General features: G+C 33.9%; 1 protein-coding gene across 1 annotated transcript in view; it reads right to left on the reverse strand.

Moving 5' to 3' along the window:
• Positions 1-24,405, reverse strand: part of TEX9 (testis expressed 9) — a 28,464-nt gene that overhangs the window by 2,892 nt on the left and 1,167 nt on the right. The window contains exons 3-10 of the mRNA XM_033107024.1: positions 20,962-21,025; positions 19,255-19,334; positions 13,704-13,752; positions 12,869-12,945; positions 11,177-11,352; positions 8,512-8,594; positions 7,964-8,137; positions 1,897-2,031 (exon numbers count right to left, since the gene is read on the reverse strand). Coding sequence (XP_032962915.1) covers positions 1,897-2,031; positions 7,964-8,137; positions 8,512-8,594; positions 11,177-11,352; positions 12,869-12,945; positions 13,704-13,752; positions 19,255-19,334; positions 20,962-21,025 — 838 coding nt within the window. The remainder of the gene's footprint in view (positions 1-1,896; positions 2,032-7,963; positions 8,138-8,511; positions 8,595-11,176; positions 11,353-12,868; positions 12,946-13,703; positions 13,753-19,254; positions 19,335-20,961; positions 21,026-24,405) is intronic.

The raw sequence follows: 24,405 nt of genomic DNA on the forward strand, positions 1-24,405 counted from the left end.
AATGGACAGTTGGGTTTCCTGCACTTATGCAGCATCTGGTTTAAGTTGACTGACTTCATTTTAAGTTATTCTAAAGCCAGATTACTTGTTTCCTAACCTCTGTGGAGAATAAATTTAATTTTAATTGCTTACCTAATTACATATCTAATAAGAATGAGAAGCAAGGTACAAAGAATTAAAATGGAAAAAAACATACCAGCTCAGAAAAGAAAACCTTATATACTTATTAGACTCCAAGGAAAAACTGATTGCATATCCCAAACACATCCCTCAAAAAGTTAGAAATAAGGCAAAATAATTGAAAAATCAGAAACTTAAGATACATACAGATTTTTCAGAAATCTAAAATAAGTTACATTTAAGAACTCTGATCTCAAAATATCTACCTGATCGTAAATAGTAAGTAATATACACACAAAACTTCACCTGTTTAAATCGGTCACCCCCAATGCAGGCCTAGGGTGGGAAGTGTGTCTTGAACACACCTAAGTTGTGTGTAAACTGATAGTTTCAAACTGCGATGCTCACATACCAAGTCTCATTACTTGAATTTGCAAAATGGCTGGCTAGAATTCGGCGAGTTATCTGTTGTCATGGAAACAAGTTTTTCTTTCTACTTCTCTAATGTGTGCTAAAATAGAGATCAAATCTACAAACAGAATTAGCAAATCCTGACGTCATTAGTTATTCCAGTTCATTTTCTTCAAAATCCCTTTAGAGTGCATCAAATTGGAAATAATACTCTACTAACATGCTAATTATTAGCAAGTTTGTAAAGACTTCCTAACTTGTTCATTTCATAACTTCTATTAATCCCCATCACCATACCATCACTGATGGCTCCTGAATATGAGTACGTCTGATCATATAGTATAAACTGCTTCACAGAAGATATCTTAAAACTCTGTAATCACTGTAATATTTGCCTCTGTTAACATGTTGGAGGACTTACCAAGATCAGTTTTGTTCTATACCCTATAATGCTACTAATTTAATCCAAAACATGTCATTTTGTGTATGTAATGAGAGTGACTCCTAATTTCATCACCCAAGCCATTGTTAAATTACTAAATATTGTCCTAAGGAAGAGATTCCAATGGAGCATCACTTTTAGCTTGACACAAAACCAAAAACTAATAGCCAATATTTATAGAGTGTAAAACAGTTTTAAATACACGCAACATTTAAGCCTTCACTTATTCAACAGATATTTTAGGAATAGAGTGCTAATTCTAGGTCAATCTTTAGCTAGATACTGGAACACAATGGTGATTCTTACAATAACTCTATAACTGGTTATCAAAATTTTATCTCAGAACCAGTGGGAACTTGTTAAAATTGCAGATTCTCAGGCCTCACCCCAGACCTACTGAATCAGAAACCCCGGGGGTGGAGCCCAGCAATCTATGTTTTAACAAGCCTTCCAAAGGATTCTGATACATGCTCAAGTTTGAGAACCACTGCCCTGGAAAATAGCCTCTTGCATTATATATTAGAAAACTGAGGCTCAAAGAAGGATATAACAGACTTGAGATACACAAGAGACTTGATCCCACCATTTATCCCCAGAGATTACAAAAGTATTTGGCATATAATATTTGGGCCCAATATTCTATGTGTTGGGTGAAAAAGGGAATGCATAAAGATTTGATGGATAAAAAAAAGGAATGAATCCTCCAAACAGTTGCACTATCATCCACATATAGCGATAGCCCAAGCAATAAATCCTAACTTACTGAAAATGTACATACTGATAACGAATCTATTTCTTCTGAAAAAAGACATGTTCACTATGACAACAAGAATTATAACTTAAAAACTTATTTTTGACTCTTCCATAAAAGAGGAAGTTACCAAAGGTGATCACTAACAAAACTATTTAATTTTTTTCCATACCTTGTTATTTTGCCTTAATTTACTTAGCTCCAATTTATACTTTTCTGCTTCTTCTAGAGCTCTATTCAAGCGAACGTCTGTGGCACTTTGACTAGTGGCAGCTTGTTTTTGTAGTCTTCTTTTATTTTCTAATTCCTGTAAAGTAAAAGAGATATGGAACATTTATAAATGTTTCCTGTATTATTTTGGCACATTTTCCATTTCCCTTGCTTTCTCCCAAATTGCGCTCACTTGCGCGCGCGCGCTCTCTCTCTCTCTCTCTCTCACACACACACACACACACACACACACACACACACACACACACACACACACACGGCTAGAGCCTGAGCACTGAGTGATAGAGGTCTCAGGGAATTCTTACCCTGAGTAGGTATTAGGAAAATATAGCTTTATAGTCGCAAATTAGGCTTTCAAAGTATTTTTTGTTTGGGATTTTCGGCCTCTTTTTATTGACCACAAGATACAGTATACATGTCCTCTATATTTTATAAGCAACTCTTTATAACTATGGTTTTTACTTCAGGAACCTCCCAAAACACCAATGTACAGCACAAACTTTCTCATATATACTGTTTGTGTAAACCTGACAAGGTATATCATTAAAAAAAATAAATTTGTTAAATACAGAGCATACTACATTAGCCTTATAGGGAAATCCCAATTCTGAGTAAAAACAACAGATCCCTATGGATTATTTTCCACACACTGGGGTGGTTTTAGACCTGCACTTCTGCAAATATTCTAAGAGATGCAGTTACAGAGAGTCTACAGGCCACACATGAAGAAACATTAACATATAGGATAAACTCCAAACCACGATAATTTGGCACCATAATCTGATTTCCTGCCATAGATGTTACCTTTGGCTGTATCAGCAGAACTTGAATCTTGGTCAAACAGCCATGATGCTTCTCCCCTCTGAGCCTTGGCTCACGTTCTTCCATCTGTCTTGATCCCTCCCTACTCATTTCTACCTGGCTAGCACCTACTCATCCTTCAAGACTCAGCTAGGGCTGTTCACTAGAGTTTTCCCTCCTCCCAGAAGCATTCCCTTACTATCTTCCTCACTATCCTCCCAGGTTGGATTAGGTAACCTCTTTCTTCAGGGCTTCTATAGCATCTTGATATACATATATTATAGTACTTGTGTGGAACTGAATCTATCCACTTAGTAGTTCATTCCCCACCACACACACTAGTATAAGCTCCTTGAGGACAAGAACTGTCTTAATTTCTATATTCCCAGCACTTTAGTGGCATGTAAGAGGCACTAATGACATGTTTACTGAATAGAAGTTATTCTGTAATACTTAATTCATTCTTCTTTGCATAACCTACAATGCCTACTATACACTCTTATACACAGACCATAATAAATATCATGGAATTGAAATGATGGAGTTAAAAATACAGTTGTCTGCTTTCTTCCTTTATAATTTTTTTCTCCTGGCAGAATCACTATGTTTTATTTGAAAACGGATCTCCCTGGCTCTGAGTAATTAAAGGGAAAACAAAACAAAACACATGCTGTCTTTATGTAGGTTTCTAAACAAATCAAACTGTGTATGGATACCATCTGCTATCACCAGCCTTCTTCACAGCTTTGTGGGTGGTAGCTTACACTAAGACCAAGCCTGATTTATCTCACTGTTCACATGGGAAAGGCAGAGTCTCATTAGCTACAAAGTCCACCATTCTACCTATCTTTATAAGCTACTTCTTAGAAAAATGAAAACCATCCTTCACCACATGATGTCCCCCTACTCCCGAAGCAACACTGCCTGCCCCCTCTCTTGGGAGAGTGAACAAGAAAAAGGATAGAATAATAGTAAATTAGGAAATAAAGATTTCCTGTATAAGTAAATCCACTAAAGAAAGGGAAAAACCTTATAAAAAACTTGAAAACATTTCTATTTTCAGTAACACTCAAGTACTTTTTAAAAAGTACAGACAGGATACCAATATTGTTATGACAGCTTGCATCCTGAAAAATGCTCAATAAAGTACATCTATTGTTACAAAAATTAAGTTTTCATATTGCTAGAGAAAAAAATTTATTAAAAATCTTAAGCCCTGAATTTTCCATTAGTTTAAAAGAAAAGCTGGATACTTAAAAAGACATCAAGTCTAACTTTAAAACTCAAATCAAATACTATAAGATCCAAGAAGAAATAATTTGTCATTCTCTCATTATTTTTAAAGCATTTATAAGAGGACAAGAAGAGAAAAAGGTATGTCTCAGTAGCCATGTTTTAAGAGCAACACAAATCATAGTAATTCAGATGAGGGATAATCAGAGGAGGACAAATAATCAGATAAGAGTCTAGAAACAATTGGCTAAGGAACAAAAAAGCAATAAACTTGAAGTCTGACAGCCTGCCAGCTGTGATAGACTCAGTTTCCACATCTGAAATTGGGAGAAATAATATCTGTACCTAATAGTTTTTATTTATTCAACACATTTATCAAGCACTTACTATGTGCCAGGTATAATTCATGATGGGCACACAATTAACCAAAATTCTTCGTCTTATAAAGCTTGCATTATAGAGGAATAAGACCTAGTCAGACAATAAGCTCTAATGCATCTTTTGGAGCAACAATTAATGTAAGACCCGGTCTTATTTTACTATAATATAAGACTGGGTCTTTAATATAATATAATATAATATAATATAATATAATACAATACAATACAATATAATACACTGTCTTATATTAATTTTTGCTCCAAAAAACACATTAGAGCTTATTGTCTAGCTAGGTTTTATTTTCGGGGAAACACGGTAGTATATTCAAAGATCACTTAGGTGGTCCGATGTGGCTTCTGCTGAGTGATAGAGGCACAGTGCTAAGTCTTAAGGTAGGAGAAACAGGCAGGGGGAGCTTAGGTGGACCTGGTAGTTTGGATTTTATACTGAATGACATAGGAAGCCTTTGGAAGGTTTAAGGAGAGAGAGAGTTTTTTCTAAGGCTTCATCTAGCTCTTGTGGTATTGCTACTGCGTGTAGGAATACCAACCTAGGAGGTCATTGGAGTGATACGAGAGAGAACTTGGGCTAGGGGCGGGGTAATGTGTTTCTGAGAAGTGGTTCAAGTTAACTCTGTATTTTGAAAACAGAATTGGCAGGACATGCTGATGGATTGGATTTAGGTGTGGAGAAAGAAGGATCAAGATGACTCTTAGATTTTGGCATGAACAACTCAATGTTTTTTACTGAGAGAGAGAAAAAGAGAAGCAGGTTTACAGAGGACAGGTAAGGAAGAGCTCCGTTTAGGACATGAATTTTAACATACCAAGTAGAGATATCAAGTGGGCAGCAAGATGTAAGAGTCTGGAGCTCAAAGAAGAGCTCAGAGCAAGAAATAGAAACGTGAGGTTGATCAATATATGGATGGTATATAAAGCCATGGGAATGAATGGAGAGCATCTCAGAGTTGGGTGTAGACAGAGAAGAGATCCAAGGAGTGAGCCTTGGGTACTCCAAAATGTAAAAGTAAGGAAAATTAGGAAGAAAATCATGACTGTGGTGCTAGAGAAGCTAAATGAATATTGTTTCAATGAGGGAGTAATCAACTATGTCAAATATTACTGAGATACAAATTACCATGAGGAACAACACCTGACTAGAACTGACAATGTGGATTACTGGTGACCTTGTTAAGAATGGTTTCAGAGGCAGAGTAGAGGTGGAAGCCTAACTGGAATAGTTGCAGGAGAGAACGGCAAATGAGGAATAGAGACACTGAATATAGACAGCTATTTTAAGATGCTTCACTGTAAAGAGGAACAATGAAAGCTACAGGTTTTTAAAATATATACATTAGAGGTTCTATGGCATGTTTGTATGCTAATGTGAATAATCCAATAAATAGAGTAAATCTGATTTTTGCAAGACGAAGAAGAAGAAAGGGTTAAGTACAGGAACAAAGTCCCTAAGTAGAAGAGAGGGCACGGGATCCAGTGTACGGTGATCAGCTTTAGACAGAAGAGGTAGTAACGAGGGGGAAAGCACAGTAGATGAGCATAGAGGCAGAAAAGTCGATAGATTTAGTGATAGGATGAGGAAGAGTTATCTCTTGATTCTGTTTTCTGAGTAAAATAGGGGGCAAAGTCATGAACTAAGGATGGGAAGGTTGGAAGAGGTATTGGAAAATTGAGGTGAAAAGATCACCTGTTTAAAAAAATCACCTCTGAAAGTAGGAGAGGGAACTGACCTCTCAAAGTGGAAGAGGAAAATGGCATTACACTTGATATTTGTAAATAATTTTAAAGTAGTACCAATCCACTTGGCAGTGCATTTTTGTCCAGCCATAATTCACTGGTCATGAGCAGACCTGCAGTAGGGGGAAAATTAGGCTAACCAGGGTTGGGTTTTGCCCATACACTACATTGACAGGCAAATTAAGAAAACAGACAATGGATAATTGTGTATCATGGAACCTAAGCTGAGGAAGAAGGAAATAACACAGGGGAAGGGGTAGATCTATATAATTAAAATATTGTGAGAGTACACAACTACATGTGTATAAATTTTCTAGTAGCCACTTTAAGGAGAAACAAGTATAATTAATTTTAATACTATATTTCACTTATCCCCATATATCAAAAATATTATTTCATCATGTAACCAATATAAAAATATTAAATGAGATTTTACACTCTTTATTCTCTTTTGTATTTAGTCTTCAAATCTGATTTTTTTATACTTATAGAACATCACAATTTGGACTAGTCACATATAGTGAGTGGCTACCATATAGGACAGCACAGGCTTTTAGAGTATTAGATATGACACCAAAAGCACAAACAACCAAAGAAAAACTAGATAAATTGGACTTCAAAATAAAAAACTGTTATGCTTCAAAGAACATCATAAGGAAATTGAAAAGACAACCCAATGAGTGGGAGAATATTTGCAAATCATATATCTGATAAGGGACTTTTATCTAGAATATATAAAGAACACTTACTACTCAACGATTTAAAAATTCCAATTTAAAAAATGGGCAAAGGATCTGAACAAAGAAGATATACAAATGGTCAATAAGCAGATGAAAAGATCCCCAACATCAGTAGTTATCAGGGAAATGCAAATCAAAACCACAATGAGATAACCACTTTACATCAGTAGGATGGCTATAATGAAAACAGGTAATCTAACGTGTTGGTTAGGATGTGGAGAAACTGGAACTCTTACACACTGCTGGTGGAAATGTAAAAATGGTGCAGCTGGTTTGGAAACCAGTCAGCAGGTTCTCAAAAGGTTAAATGTAGGGTTAGCATGTGATCCATCAATTTCACTCCTAGGTCCATACCCAAGAGAAATGAAAACACATCCACACAAAAACTTGTACATCAATGTTCACAGCAGCATTATTCAAAATAGCCAAAAAGTAGAAACAACCCAAATGTCCATCAACTGATAAACAGGTAAAATTTGTTATAGCTATATACTCGATGGAAAGGACTGAAGTACTGATAAATGCTACACAGTGTGGATAAACTTTGAAAACATTGTATTAAGCTAAAGGTCAGTCACAAAATACCACACTTTGTATGATTCTATTAGGTTGGTGCAAAAGTAATTGTGGTTTAAAAGGTTAAAAACTGCAAAAACCGCAATTACTTTTGCACTAACCTAACATAGACAAATATATGAAATGTAAATGAAATAGGCAAATCTATCAAGACAGAAAGAGATTAGAAGTTGACTAGGGCTAGAGGGGTTTGGGGGAAGAGGGTTAGGGTACTGTGGCTAAAGGGTATGGGGTGTCTTTTGCAGGGGTGATGAAAATGTTCCAAAACTGATAGTGGTGATAGCTGCACAACTCCGAATATATTAAAAGCCACTGAATTGTACATTTTAAAAGGGTGAGATGTACTGTATATGAATTGTATCTCAATAAAGCTGTTAAAAAAATATTCTCCCATATGTGGGGGAAGAGTTTTTAGTTGATACTAACAAAATAACTAACCAAAAGTGGTGTCTATACAAATGTGTGACTTCAATGTTTTACTGCATCTCAGGCATTAGGTTAGGAAAAATAGCAAAATAATTACCCTTTCTGCTGAAGACAGCTGTTGCTGCAGTCCATCACATTTTTTGTTTGCTTCTTCGAAAAGAGTTTTATATTTTTCTGTTTGAGACTGTTGCAAATTAATTGTTCGCTGCTGTCTCACACAGTCTTCTCCAAAATTTTTTATTTGAGACTTTAAATCCTGAATTTCACCCTCCTATAGTTATGAAATTATAGATTATGTGAAAAAACACACAAGATTTGGTATCAAAACTTAAAGCAGGAAAACAAAAAGGAAATTCATGTGACATTTTATTTTCATCCTCAAAAATGGAAGTCAGATGTTTTGTGTTTAATAGCTTACACTTTAAGTTAAATATAGAGAATCCTAATTGCTAACAAGTAGTTTAAATTATTTAGCTCTGCAAATTCATCTCAGAACAGAATAAAATACAGTTTTTACATATAATTTTTGAATTCAACTTTTAAATGAGAATTATATTTCAATGAAGCTATTTTAAAAATATAATTGAAATTACTCCTAAAATTTGAATGTTAGAGCATTTATGTTGAGCCGTTTTAAAAACTTACCTTTTTATTGCATTCACATACAACATTATCCAATTCCTCCTGCATGACACGGAGTTTGGCCTTCAGAAATCTGATCTGTGCTTCTGCGGATTTAAATAATTATATTTATTGCCTTTCACTGAATCTAAGATGTCATCAACTGTAAGACAGACCATTATATTATGAGGGGAAGAATGCTCAAGATGGGGAGCCTAACAAGAGATCCCTGTTTGGGAACACTAAAGAACCTAAATACCCCTAATGTAAAAAGGTAAATGAAAAACAAATCCACCCAACAGAAATGAACTGCTCACATCTCAACAATGGAACCAAGTAAAAATGGGGGGGAACCCAAAAACCACTCCTGAGAATCTGAACCACAAACCAATATTGAAATAAGTATGCAGATTGAAATCCAAATAAGTATGCAGACTTACCAAGGTGGTCCAATACACCTCAAACAGAATTTAAAGTGATCTCAAGTCAGTAATGTTCCCAAGTGTTTGGCAGAAACAAACACAAACCCAATCTAGCAAAACTCTACTTCAAATCCAGCCATTGTGATTATACAATCCCTTTGACTGTAAGATACATCCCAATTTCACAGAAGTTAAAGTGTACTGAATGTGTCTTAGAAACAAAGAAATAACACTAATACTTTACTGCCAAAGCTTTCTCCCACAAACCCTCATAGTATTTCATTGCTAGCAAAAATTCTTTATTCAATAACATCAGCAGTAAATCTTTGAGGTTTATAGGCCTATAAAAGTAAATAAAGTGAAAGTGAACTTAGAACTCATTCGTAATTCATTCAATCATTTATTCTAAAAATATACTATATTAAGTCCCTACTATGTTCCAAGCATAGTAGGGATATTATAAGACAAGCTTTGCCATCATGGAGCTTGAGTAAACATCCTGAATTGTCTCTGAGACATCATTAGGATAAATCCCGCACAGCACAAAACATTTCCACACACACTTCCTGTCCCAAAGCATTTCTTAACGATGTGTCTCCAGTGTAACCATGGAGCTGAGGAGCTATGGTTGACTCTAATCCACCTAGATCTCTCTAGCCTCAACTCTTCTGTTAGCCTCCCCTGTAACTTCTGGTTAGCAGGGGGTAGAAGTTAAATGATAAATTCAAGAGTGTACAGTTTGCAGTAGTTGGTCTCTAGCAGAAAAGGAGGAAGAATGGGAGAACATGACTTTTCCCATCTCTTTCTCTCCCCAACTCGAACCTTAGTAGTATCGTAAAGGAACGGAATGCTCTTATCTCTGGAGGTCCATAGCATTAACCAACCCTCCCCATCCCACTCCAACTTTAGTCTTACAGAGCAATCCGCGCTGCTAAACTACTTTTTGATCTCCGCCCCCACCATCTAACCCTAGGCAATCATCTGGAGTAAAAGAATAAAAGGGGAGAAACCTAGGCCAAAAATTCTCAAAAGGGAAGATAGGTTGGCAAAGTGGCAGAGAGGTGATTTAGCAATTAGAAAAAGTAGCAATTCAAGGTAGTCTGTGCTGGTTCCTGGATCTGGGAGGGGGAGCAGGATCCTAGGTACTGTGCACTGAGGAACAGCCAACATCTAACCAGTGTGTCCGTCCTTGAAGGCATCTTACTAACAAAGATGTAAAGGCAACTTCCTGCTTCATTTAATTTCCCTCCCAACAACTAGCCCAGAAAGCCTGGAGAGGTCAGTAAATGGAATAAACGCATAAATTAAATTGCTCCTCATTTATGACTAACTAGCATGCAGCACAATAATCATTATACATATAACTGTTATGATTTTCACAGAAGCAGAGAAATTTAAAGATAAACTTTATGATCATCTAATATAAACTGCTAAATTTTCAAACTAATAAATTGCTATTATCAAGGGTCTAAGTAGCTTGCCTGAACTCACAATTATAGTTCAGCATTAACTACCATGTTTCCCCGAAAATAAGACCTGGCCGGACCATCAGCTCTAATGTGTCTTTTGGAGCAAACATTAACATAAGACCCGGTCTTATTTAATTTTCGGGGAAACACGGTTCATATACACTCAATTGTCTTATTTTTTGTTTACAATATAGCATAGGTGACACCTCATAAGTTTAACAATTTTAGAGACATTACTGGTAACTAATATGTTTTTAGATTAAACTTAGTATTATTTTTCTAGTAGTATAAAGAAAATGAGTTTATAAGAAAATTATATTCGTTAGAAAACTCATTTGATCATTTTACCTAATGCTAGATTGTTAATTCATTTGTCCTTTTGCATGTGTTAAGATGCAATAAATAGACTACAGTAACAGTAACATAAATGTAAAAACTTCAAAGAAACTTTTTTACATTTTAATATTTTAATAATTAGTTTTGGGGTATTTTAACCTTAGTTGAAAAGTGGGCAATGAAACACCACATAGTCTTATTTTTATTTTTTATAATGGAAAATATCAAATATACACAAAAATAGAGACAAGTTCAATGAAATCCTACTTACACATCATCCATTTTCAACAATTTTTGACTCATAACCAATTTTATTTTATCTATAATTCCACTCATTCCTCCCACCACGTCCCACTAGATGATTGTGAAACAAATGCAAGATATCACAATACATTTTTAAATGCAAAAAATAGTTAAATATCTTTTTCTAAGTAATTTTGATATAAAGATAATAAAACCTACCTGTGCCAATGTCTTTATTAACACCACAAAAAATATCATCATCTATATAATCAGGTGAGCCTTCTTCTTCCAGTTGCCCTTCAATTTTGCTAACTGTTTTTGCAAGAGAAAAGTCTGAGAAATCATCCAGAGTGGCAACATCACTGGCAGTTTGCACAGAGTATTTCAATTTTATACTAAAAAAGAAAAATACATATGTAAATGTATATTATATATTATATATACATATATAATATAAAAAGAAGGTATGACTCCTAGATACAATTTTTATCCAAATAACAAAGAAGATCAAAATTATAAAATTTAAATTTATGATCAAATCTATAATTGATACTTTCAAGGGCTATAAGACACTTAGACTTTCAACCTTTATGAATCACATAACCACAGAGCTAGAGAAGCCTTTATGAAGACAGTTCATTTAGATATTGCCTCCAAACAAGTGAGCATCAAAACTAAGAGCACAAAACTTGGCCTCCTAGGTCAAAACTAGTCTGTGGCTTTTAATTTTACATGCTGGAGAAGAACTGTACAAATTGATAGCACTCTAGTCATAATTCTGCAAATACTGAAGAATAATAACTCTTGGGAAAGAATTACAGTGTGAACAGTTATTAGCTCAAACTCAAACTTTTTTACCTAAAGAAATACATTCTAATCAGGATCAAAGTTGACCAAAATGTTGGATTTGGTATCTTTTTTATAAAGGGAAGAGTATGAAATAAAAGTCACTTCTAAAGGCACTGCAGAAGGTGCCAGGCCTAACCCATCAAGTTTATGGTTTCAAAAATTCCTTTTTACTTATTTTAAGTCTAACTTACTTTTAACACATAAGCAAAGGGTTCTTTCTGAATTCTATTTAGAAAAACCTCTTCTTTAAAAAGTAAACTTGAAGTCTAAAAATAATATAACCCTTTCCAGTTTTGTATGTATGTATTTATGTATGTAGTACATGTTCTCTTTTCTTCAATCAATTTTAGATTTTCTCCTCCTATCCTGGCACTTTTATTTTTTTCTCTTTTATTGAAAAAAACAAAAAGTTAGCCAACTAAAAGACACAAGAATTAACAAAGATTTTTCCAGAATTATAATGCAAGCATCAGTTTGGGTAAGTAATAGACATAAATTTAATAACTTACTGTGAATAAGAACCCACTGCAGGTGTGACCCTACTTTTTTAGAAGGTCTCCAACCCAAAGAGTCTCTAGGGTCCCATTTTATGCTTAAAATACTAAGAACAGTTTTGGATTATTTCTCATCAAAAACAACAGAATGTAAATTATAATTATACTATAGTCTTAGAGCATGCCAAATCATTCTGTATCTCAATATATACAATATGGTATAGTGCCTGTTAAATGCTCAAAAAGTATATGACTAAGTCTGAGAAAACTAGGCAGAGTTCTAATTCTAGCTCTAGTTCTAAGAAAATGTTTCACTAAAAATAACACTTTAAAAATCTGAAATGTGATTTTGCTTAAGACAACAATACAAAATTAACAGCTGCAAGAACATTTCTGAGTAGAAAAATGTTTTAAATTATTGAATGTGGATAAATACACATAATGTAATTTTGTATATTATGGGTATAAAAAGATCTGGTGAAACAGAAGGAGCTTAATAATTAAGAATGATGATACTGTGAATTATAAAATTTTAAAAAGAAAGTATACTTTTAAAACTGCTCTGTACCTTGAATTTGTTTTCCTTGCTTGACTTGCAGAGTGTAGTTTGTTTTGAACCTTGTTGACTGGATCCACGTTTTTGGTCTTTGGTTTACATGAAAAGAATTTAAACTACTGATTAATTAGATTCTAACCATTTGCCAACGAAAGCAATTTTGTAATACACAGACTTGCTAGTTTGCTACATAAAAGAATTGCTATTTTCATGAAATTAATCAAAATGTATTTTAAACAATCCCACAACTGTACAGCTGGAAAACACCTAGATATCGCTCGGACCAAGAGATTCACAGATAAGGAAAATGAGTCCCAAAGATTCCAGGATATTCAGCTACCTGGTGGAATGTTAAACTGGATGTTCTGACTCACAGAATTTAGTTCTTACTGATTATTCCCCAGACAGTCCTTCAGGTACACTGTTACATAAGCCTAAATGCCCAGAGGTGGGGAACTGGAGATCCCAGTAAGCCCAGCACCTGCGATAGTGATCTCTACACTGTAAATACTTCAATGAATGAATAAACCTTTTAAATCACACACTTTCTCAGGTCTTCTATCTAGGAAATTTGGGCTTCAGAGAGAAAACTAAAAATCCTTAGGTTACAGACTCATTTCACTTAGAATTTTTTTCCAATGAATCTCCAAACTGTTCAGTGAAATTGAGACAAAAAAGGATTCAATTTATTTTATGAGCAACATTTCATGAAGGCATCTCTTCTTAGTATCAAGACTTATATTCTATTTCTAGAGTCATAACCCTTCTGTCTTGTCTAATAAAAGTCTAAAATATAACCTAAATTCTACAGAATGTAATTACTTTCACAAAAAGTTTAATTTCATACCTTAGTTTCTGAATGTAGATGAACTGTCCCTTCAGACAATAATAGACCTCTACAGATCAAAAATAAACATTACACATTAATAACAGATGATTAATAACTAAGCTGAGACACAATAAAATTCAATAATAATTATATTTGAAAGGAAAAATATACATCAAGTAGACTGGTATAATTCTATTTAGGCACATGCACATTTATTTTAAATGAGTGTTACAAATAAAATGCTTTGGTTAAATAATTCACCTTTGATAAAATACACTACAATGATACTATTTTATTAGGAAAATGTAGCACAAATCTTAATGAATGGAAAATCACTGACTATACACAGGGATTATCTATTTTACAAAATGATTCACCACAGGGCTTTATATTGTGAGCTCACTCAGTGTTATCCTTTGTCTAATGCATTTAAATACTTGGTCAGTGTCTGTTCTCCATTACATTGTGAACTCCATGATGACAGAAATCACCATTCACTGTTCTATGCATTGTACTTGCCATAGTACCTGGCATATAAGTTCTTAAATTGGTGTTAATATTTATTACATATTTTTAGATGTATAAATAAATACACATAAAATACAACTCGCTTTTATGCACAAAATTTTCGAAATATATTAGTAGTTAAAACAAAGAGTATCTGTGGAGGTCTGCCAACTACGGCCCACAGGCCGCATCCACCCACATCCTGTCTATAGCCGTTTTCATACTACAACCGCAAAGTTGAATAGTTGTGACAAATGTATGGCCCACAAATCCAAAACTATTTATTGTCTGACTCTTCACAGGAAAAGTCTGCCTACCTCTGATCAATTTTCTAGATCATCTCTAACACGTCTTAATATTTCAGAAAACCTACTACATTAGTATCTATTGTTATAAAATTTTAAAAAAGAAAGAAACTCCATCATATCCTCTAAGATCCCCTAACCACAGCAGAGGACATAAAAACAAAATTACTTTCCATCAGATACCACCTACTGAATTAGTTATATGTAGGTTTATTCAATATTAAACGCAAAGATATACTTAGATAGGTATTATTAAATACAACCTCTTAAAGAACTAGAAATAGCTCTGGAAGAAAAAAATGGCATTCAAAATATCTTAAAATTACATAGACTAAAGAACCATTCTCACATATAACATGAAAATATTTCCAAATTTTATACCAATTTTAAGTGTCCTCTTTAATCACCCTCATTTTAAATTAGTATTTGCCATTTTCTTACATTTTCACATCTCCCACTCCCCTCCCTGCCACATACACATACATATCAGCCAAACGACATTTAATGGTTATCTGTCTCCATCAGTTTTAGCAGAATGCTATTACTTTGTTATTATATTTCCAAGAAAAATGAACTAAAACACAAAGTACACGTATTCTAATAATTTTTGTTAAACATCTCCAGGAAAGGTTGGTGTGTAATATGATTGAAATGATTTGTGTGGAGATTGCCACGGGGATATGAAAGTCAATTTGGGGAATATAATCAATAATGTCGTAAAGATTTTGTAGGGTCTCTGATGGACACTTGTCTCATTAGGGAGACCACCTCAGGGATGATGTAGATGCCTGATCACTGCACTGTACACCTGAAGTTGAAGCTGAACAATAATGAACGTCAACTACAATTTTATATACACATATGTATATATAGTTACAAGAAGCAGAGTACAGCATTAGGAATAGAGACAGTGGAAATGTAATGGCTGTGTGCAATGTCAGAGGGGTAATGGATGGCAGGAGGAGGATTGTCACTGTGTGAGGGATATAAATGATAAATGTCTAACTATTACATTGTTTTGTGCACCTGAAACTAATTTTAAAAATGTTTAAAAAAATTACCATCAGCTTAAAGAAATAACGCAGTAAAGCAATTTTCAATTTTCAAAAAAAAACAAAAAAACCCACAAATGATTTGTGTGGTAAATCTTGCTCCAGCAGACTAAAGTATATGTACACTAGACTTTTAGGAAACTAAATTCTGGTTTTTCTATCATATTGTTTGGCAGAGTAACCCTGGATGGTGAAGAGCTATTACATACTTCCTGATTATAATAATTTAGATAAATATCATTGTTCCAAGCTGAAATGGATTGTCGATTGTCTCTTTACAGAATTAATTATTGCCCATCTTCAGCAATTCCCCACTAATAGTCAAGTGCCATGTTTCATGTGGTAAAAGCCATCTGTTCAAACAGAATCATTTAAAAAAAAAAAAAAAAGCCACCTGAGCTAGTAGGTAAACAGAAGTCTCATCACCAATTTGCACTTAAGGAAAATTTAGTAAAAGAAAATCAACAGATTTATTTTTATGCTTGTGAAATCAGTCTCTCGCTTGCTTCAACAGAAACTAGAGATCAGGTGTTGTTACCATCATTTTAATCTTTTAAAGCCATGCCTAATCTTATTTGTAATCCAAAGTTTGGAACTTTGATAGCAAACATTTTACATAAAATATCAGAGCATTACATATAATGAGGACAAACAGTTTCATGTTACATGTACACATAGATATGTGTCTATCAAATGATGTAAAAAATATTTTTTATGCAAACTTTTCAAAATAAAATTAAAAAGCAACACACTGGACATCAACTCCTTGGGAACAGGTCCTGATCTGTTTACTTACCATTGTTCCACTAGTAGCTATACCTGGCACTAATGGTATTCAAAAACGACTTTTTCAGGTTTACTGAACTTTAATTCACACATAGTAAAAGACATCCTTTTTAGGTATACATCTTAGTTGCATAAATTTGAACAAACTTATGTGGTCATGTAACCACTAAAAACACCAAGATAGAGAATATTTCCATCATCCCAAAAAGTTCCCTTGTGCCCCCTTGTAGTTAATCCCCTTCCCTTAGCCCCACACAACCACTTACCTGATTTCTGTCCCTATAGCTTTACCTGTTCCAGAATGTCAAATAAATGGAATCATACATAAAATTTGAAAATATTTTCATGTCATATGTGAGATTCTTTAGTCTCTGTAATTTTAAGATATTATTTTCTTCCACAGCTTTTTCTAGTTCTTTAAGAGGTTGTATTTGATAATATGTAAATACATTTTTGTGTTTAATATTGAAAAAAAATAATAAAAATATACATTTTTAGTCTGGCTTCTTCCACTTAGCACCCATTTTGTTGCATTATCAGTAACTCACTGCTGTGAGTTTACTGTCAAGTAGTATCCCATTTCATGGATACACCGTGATATTTTTATCCATTCACCACTTGGTTTTGGCATAAAAACTGCCATAAACATTTGTATACAAGTTTTTGCTTGGCCATCTTTCTTCATTTCTCTTGGTTAAATAGCTAGAGAGAAATTGCTGGATAGTATGCAATAATTACTTTTGAGTACCTGAATAATGTTCCAATATTTCAACTATGAGCCCAATATACTGCCGCTTACGTACATTTATTTTTTGTTTCTAAGTCCTCTAAGGTGTTTAAATATTATACCCAATGAGGGCTGTGCAACTCTCACAGCCTGCTTCTTCATCTTAGCCGACTGGGAGGATCCATAGCTATTTTAAGATTTAAACAATAGCAGTTTAGATCCATTCACTCTTAAAGTTTCTGTGCTGGTACAGCACTCTCAAAAACTAGTCCGTTTCTTCCTTGATTCCAGTCAGTTCCATGTCCCAGGAGAACAGCCACAATTCTTTCCAAGACTGTATTCCTTTACCCTGAACACCTTTCTCCCCCTCCCTCTCTTCTGTCTCCTTTACCTCCACCCCAGTTTAAAAATGGGTTGCTTTGAGGTTATCAGGCTTCTATGTGGAGACTATACCTATAGTTACATCTTTGCCCTGAGCGTTTTCATTCAATTGGGACTATGGTGCCATTGAAATATGATGATCCTCGTCCTGAAGAGCCTTCATCCATTGGAAAACGTTATCAACAGTTGTGAAGACCGCACCTTTAGTCTCATCTTTGCCTCAAGGTTGAGGTTTAACAGGCTTTTGTTCCTCAAAGATTTTTCTCAATTTTATCTCAATTTTTGAGGTCCACAAGCAACTAACTCTATAAAGCCAGAGTAATCAAAACAATGTAGTACTGGCATAAGAACAGATACATGGATGAATGGGATAGAATCAATGTCCAAAACTGAAATCATGTATCTTTGGTGATTTTTGACAAGGGTACCAAGATCATTCAATGGGAAAAGAATAGTCTTTTCAGCAAATGGTGCTGAGACAGCTGGATATCCACATGGCAAAGAATGAGGGTTGACCCTCATCTCATACCACATATAAAAATTAATTCAAAATGAGTCAAAGACCTAAATGTAAGAACATCAATCTCTTACAAGAAAACAGGAATACATCTTAGTGATCTTGGATTTAGCAATAGATTCTTAGATATGACTCCAAAAGCACAGGTCACAAAAGAAAAAAAAATAAATTGGACCTCATCAAAATTAGAAGCAGGTGACTCTTCCAATATTCAAGGCCTCTAATTCCTAGAATCTCCATATTCCCTTTCGTTTCTGCTTGCAAAACAGCCAATGCTTTCACAGACTTGTCTCCTTCTTAAAATACCATGCCAACTACAGCTAATAGTAACAGCGCATACTATTAATACTGTTTACCGACCTCTTCCCCTAGTGCACAAGTTCATTAGACGTCTGTTCTGCCTTCCACTTTACCAAAGGTGACAGTTTTATTAAATTAATTGCAAGTACATAAAAGTATTCCTCTACCTTTCCAGCCTCCAATATCAGTTTCCTTGCTAGCTACCACCTAACTGCTAAGCCAAAGCCACAATTTTCGAGTTTGTTAATCAACACCCAACTCTAAATACCAAATGCTGTATTAGTTAGGTTAGGCTAGGATATTAACCCCAAAATCTCAGTGACTTAACACACTCAAGGCAGCAGTAGTGAGGGAGAGAGGGTCCTTTTTTTCTTTACATTCCTCATAGTCACCGAGAGACCAGGCTGGGAGGTTTCACCAACTCAATTTTCACTGATCATGACAGAGAAAGAGTCAACTAGAGATTGAAAGACCAACTCCTGTCTGTTTAGGCCTGGAAGAGAATAATATGTCTTCTGCTCATAGCAAGGGAATTGGAATGTTTGGTGATCACCATTGTCTCTAAGATTTTACTCACACAAATCCTATTACTATTATACTTTTTCCTGCTAAATTTAGTCCCACGTATGTTCTCAGTCTCTAATTTCTTGACATATCTGAAGTTCACATGAAATTCAAAGAAAAAAAGATTGAATACATTTTACTTTTACAAATTTATTAGTTTTACCTAATCTTGATTGCTATTTTAAAAGAAAGGTAGCATAGTATGTGAAAATAAGTTTAGAAATCATATCAACTCTGGTTTGGATCTCAGTGAAATCACATACTATCCATACCTCCTTAGGCAAACTACTGAACTCTTAAGCTATAGTTTCCTTACTTTTAAAATGAGACAATTATACCTTAGTAAAAAAAAAAAAAATAAAAATAGTAAAGCAATCTTAAAGCATTTATGCATCTAAAAAAAAAAGTTTGAGACTTGTAAGTCACGTACCTTAAGCTGTAGTCATCTTCCCCTTCATGTGATTTAATTTGTGCTGAAATAGGCCTCGATTGTACTTCTTGCTGATTTCTCTAGTTAAATGAATAAAGATAAGTCATATAGAAAAACCCCTACAAAACTAGGATTTATTCAAGTGCCTTTATGATCGTTAATCATTTCAGAGTTGTCCAGTTTCCATGAAATCAAGGCACAGCATTCTAAATGCTATGGTATGAAAATACAGTCTGCAACAACGTAGTTTAACCTTTCATCCATTCTGGGTTAAGAAAGTCAATTGTAAGGGAAAAAATGTAAGAGTACCAATGCCTTCGTATGATCTTAGCCAACTCCTGCTTCCCCAGCTACATCAGCGTCTTCCATCTGTGTAACATGCAAAGGAAATTAGACTCACAAGAAATAAAAGCATAAATCCATTTATTGGGTAGGAAAACTTGTCGGAAATCACCCAAAGCTTCAATGTTAAGAAAACCATGAAAATTCTAAAAAGGAAGCACTAAGAAGAACAGCTTTTGGCAAAGATATATCAAGAAACAAAAGTGAGTAAACAATTCAATATGGCAAAAGTTCTATCCATTAGCTTCTGTGGGGACAGGAATGCCCTATCCCTTCCCCAGCCATTCCCAGTTTTCTTCTCTACTCTTTCTGGAAAGAAAAAAATAAATAAATAAATAAGTCCTCATTAGAGGGCTCCTTCGGCAGAATACATAACGAATCCTTCATACTACTACAACATTGGGTTTCTTTGTTCAAGTATTTTCCTGCTTTTCAGACACTGGCAAAAGCTAAAAGATGTAATAAAAATATTTCTTTTTAGTGAAATATTTAATTACAAATGCAACTAGCAAATCTGCAACCATTATCTAAATATATTACCTGAAATTACATATATATTTATGTTACTTATTCCTAAGCTAACAAATAATGGTGGAGCTATATAAGGCATTAAAATAAAATATTGCCTATTCTTCCCTGCCCCCATCAACTCCAAGGTGGGGTGGGGTTGGAGTTTAAAAGAAAGAATTATAATTAAATTAGAATAAAAACTTTTTAAAAAGCTTGAAAACAGCCACTTTATTCCTCTAAGGAATACTACTATATCCTATCAATTAATAATGGGAATGCTGATGCTAAAGGAGGGATGCTGAAAGTAGGAATAACCAATTTGGTACCCAAATTAGGCCAAATCATGCTACATTGTTCAGTGTTATAACCTCACTACATTCTTCGTGACTGTAAATCTGACTATGGTCTAGCCCTAAAAATTTGAGTTATATCCAATTGCAGAGTTTAAGAAACAAATTACCATCTGGATTGTTATCCTTCATTCAACTTTTGTCCAGAGACCATTTTCTTTCTTTCTTTTCTAAATTACCAGTGTTCATTCTATATAGCTACTCTCAAATATTAATCTTTAAATAGTAGGAAATATTAAATATTAATGTTCTTATTAGATGATTGGACATCTAAATGGAAAACACGTTTTTAGTAGCTTTTAGAAAATGTGTGCTTATCAAAAACATATAAATGCATATGAGTATATACACATACCTATATATATATTCTGTTCAATATGTGATAATGTATTGAGCTGAAAACTTAATGCTTTGGGTACTTTTTAGTATGTATGTTATAAATCAAATTAAAAAGTTAAAATGTTAGCACTTCCATGGAATTACTAATAACTGTACATTTACTTACTATTACTTCCTCAGCTTGTCGAACAAGATCAGCTGTTTTTGCCTCCAATTCTGCATTTAACCGCCTAAAAGCAGATAATAATTTAAAAATTGGGATATACTGAAGATTCTAATAAAAATAAAAGTAATTAAATTTCATTAACTACACTTTAGTTAATCAACAAATGCCAAAACAAACACATGACAATTTATTTTAAAATTAACATAACTATTAGAACACTTATCTCCAACTCCCCAGGATTCCTCCTTTGTGGTAGAAATTCAAACAGTGTTAACTCCTGGCCTCTCTCTGACCCTCACTTCAGGTGGAATGACTTGTCTGGGGGAGAATAAACTGGTGGGTTCAACTCAATTCCACTCTTTATCTTCTTGAGATCAACTCCAACTGGGGACAGGAGTGGGGCAGCGGGGGGAGAGGCCTGCTTTGGTCTGGAGTGTTGCTGTGACATTTTTATTTTTAATATTCCTTTCTATTTTTCACCTACAGCATATACACAATTTTGTACTGTTTTCCCATAACAAATAGAAAGAATATGTTTATATCTTTATAATTAGTGCCTTAAATGGCTATAAAATATTCTAATGAGTTGAAGTTAACATAATGTACTAATATATTCCTATTGTTAGTTCAAGTCCCTTTTTGACTTTTAAAGGTTAACACTATAATAAACATATTCAAAAACACATAACTTTTTTATTCTATTCATAGGCCACATTTCTATACCACCTACAGTCTTTTGAAGTTAAATGAAGGAAATATGTTGAGCCATTTTTAAAATGAGATATTTTGTTGTTTTTTTGATATGTGATTCAGAAGTAACAAACCACTTATGACACCAACTCCCAGAAAAAATAAGAAAAATAAAACTAATAGAAAAAAGTAAATCCACAATTAGAAGAGATAGAAATAATTAAGATAAGACTAATGAAATTTTAAAAAAATAAAGATTAGCAATAAAACCAAAAGCTAATTCTCTGAAAAGACCAACAAAATACGAGTATAAACCTCCCAGAAAGACTAACAGAAGAAAGAAAAAAACAAAAATAAACAATATTGGCAAGTCCCTAAAAAGATGTGTATAAGGTTACACACACAGTTAAGATTTAAAACATGAGACAATTAGAATAAATTTAGGCTAATATATTTTAAAACATAGATTAAATGGACACTTTTCTAGAAAACTATCAAATAACCAAAATTTATTCTGGAAGCAACAATTTTTAAAGAAACTAAACTGATAAGCAAAAAAAACCCCACATCGACTGTTACATAATTTTAATCAAAGAGCAGATGATCCCTGATAACAAAAAGCTTCCAAGAATGGGATAAAACAAAAAAGGAAAACCATTCAGCTTATTTCATGTGGCAAAGATAAAACTGATATCAAAACCAGAAAGGAAAAGACCATAAAAAAAGTGTAAGACCAATTTCATTTTTGTTTAGAGATGCAATAAACCTACATAAAATAAAGCAATCAAATCCAGCAGTCTTTAAAGGAAAACAAGAAATCTGTCTTTATAGTTCAGTATGTTAAAACCTTAAACAAGGGGGTGAAAGAAACATTTCATCACCTAAATCAATTTGAGGAAAAAAGTTTTGATAAGATTTAATGTTCATTCAAAATAGTAATTAAGGGAAACAGCGTCCTTCAGTCTGATAGAAGAAATCTGTCAAAACTCTATAGCAAACATCAAACAGTGATAAAGTATTAAAAAGTGGGCTCCTTAAAATCATAACCAAGATAAAGATGCTCACCCCTTTTTCTATTCCACATTGAACAGGAGGTTCTAACCAGACTGAGAAAAAAAAATACATGAAAAAATATTAAAGGACAAAACAATCATAATTTGCATATAACTGTCTTTATAAAAAATCCAAGTAACTCTACAGAATAAAAGTTCAGCAGAGCTGACGATCTATATCTATATAAATATAGATGTAGGATCAACATACAAAACTCAATAATGTTCCTACACATCTAATCAATTAGAAAATGTAGTAGAAAAAAAGCCATTCATTACAGCAACAAAAACTGTAAAGTACCATGAAAAAAAATTATGTATGTAAGACTTTTATGTAGTAATATGATAAAATATTATTAAAGGACACAAAAAAAACCCTGTGTAAATGCTGTACCATATTTGTGGAAGGGAAGATTCAATAGCATAAAGATATCAGTTCTCTGCAAATTAATCTATAAATACAATGTAATTGGCATTTAAAGGCGGGAGGGGGGTTGTGCAGGTGAGTAGAGGCTTGCCCTACCTTTTATCAAGACCAGTTAAAACAGATGTCACATAATCTCTTTAGCTTTCTGGTTTTATGATACATGCATGAAGCTTGCAAAAAAATCTACTGACTACAGTGATCAGAATATTCCTTAATCTATCCTTTCAGTGATCATTTCTTCTGTTTGACATGAGCTGATTGGGTCCACTCTGGGAAGTCCTGTGTCCACCTGACTGAAAAGACACCCTTTTGCTTAACACCAAAACGTGTGTCAAAATACTGTCATGAACTCATGTTCTTTCCTATAAGAACAGCCAAAGACAAATACCATATGATTTCACTTTTATGTGAAATCTAAAAAAAAAAAAAAAAAAAGCACAAAACAAATGAACAAACAAAACAAAAACAACTCATAGATACAAATAACAGACTGGTGTTACCAGAGGGGCAGGAGGTTGTGGGGAGGAAGTATTATAGCTAAAACTTACAATGGTGATCACTATGTACCGTATGCAAATATTGAATTATAATGATGTACACCTGAAATATATATAATATTATACACCAATTTTACTACAATTTAAGAAAACAAAGGCCAGACATTTTACTCGTCTCCATAGAGAAGTGATCAATAAGCTTCAGGCAGAGCCTGGGAACTACTCTGTTCAAATGCCTCATATTTGCACACCAGAGTACAGGTAACAGAACAATTAATGCCTGGGTACTTTTACCACAAAACAACTTTTGCTAAAATAGAACAGCTCCTGTAGAGGTCTGCCTTTAAGCAGGACCATATCCCGAACTACATGCCAGAGCCAGGTGCAAAATATACCCTTAAATAAACAAATGAATTAACCTAATCAATACAGGTATTTGGTGCTATCTGGTATGTGGTAACGAAAATAACGGTTTTGGGTTGAATACAGCTGATTCAGAATTGTATATAAACAACGGATCTGTTGCTTGAGTATACTCTTGAACTGGAATTATAGACCATTTCATCAAATAGAAAAGAATGATTATTCCCACATGCTATGGCAAGTTGGCATGTGTCTCGTTTATCTAAAAAGAGCACACTTCAGTTTTAACTTTAAATATGCTTTAATTTTCGGTACAAATTATATGGTAACTCTGTTTAACAGTTTCAAGAGCTGCCAGAATCTTTTACAAATTGAAATTAAATTAGTAAATTTAAAAAGAAAGTGAACTGCTAAA

The sequence above is a fragment of the Rhinolophus ferrumequinum genome, chromosome 6 (genome assembly GCF_004115265.2).
Source record: "Rhinolophus ferrumequinum isolate MPI-CBG mRhiFer1 chromosome 6, mRhiFer1_v1.p, whole genome shotgun sequence".
In the NCBI taxonomy this organism is placed as follows: Eukaryota; Metazoa; Chordata; class Mammalia; order Chiroptera; family Rhinolophidae; genus Rhinolophus; species Rhinolophus ferrumequinum.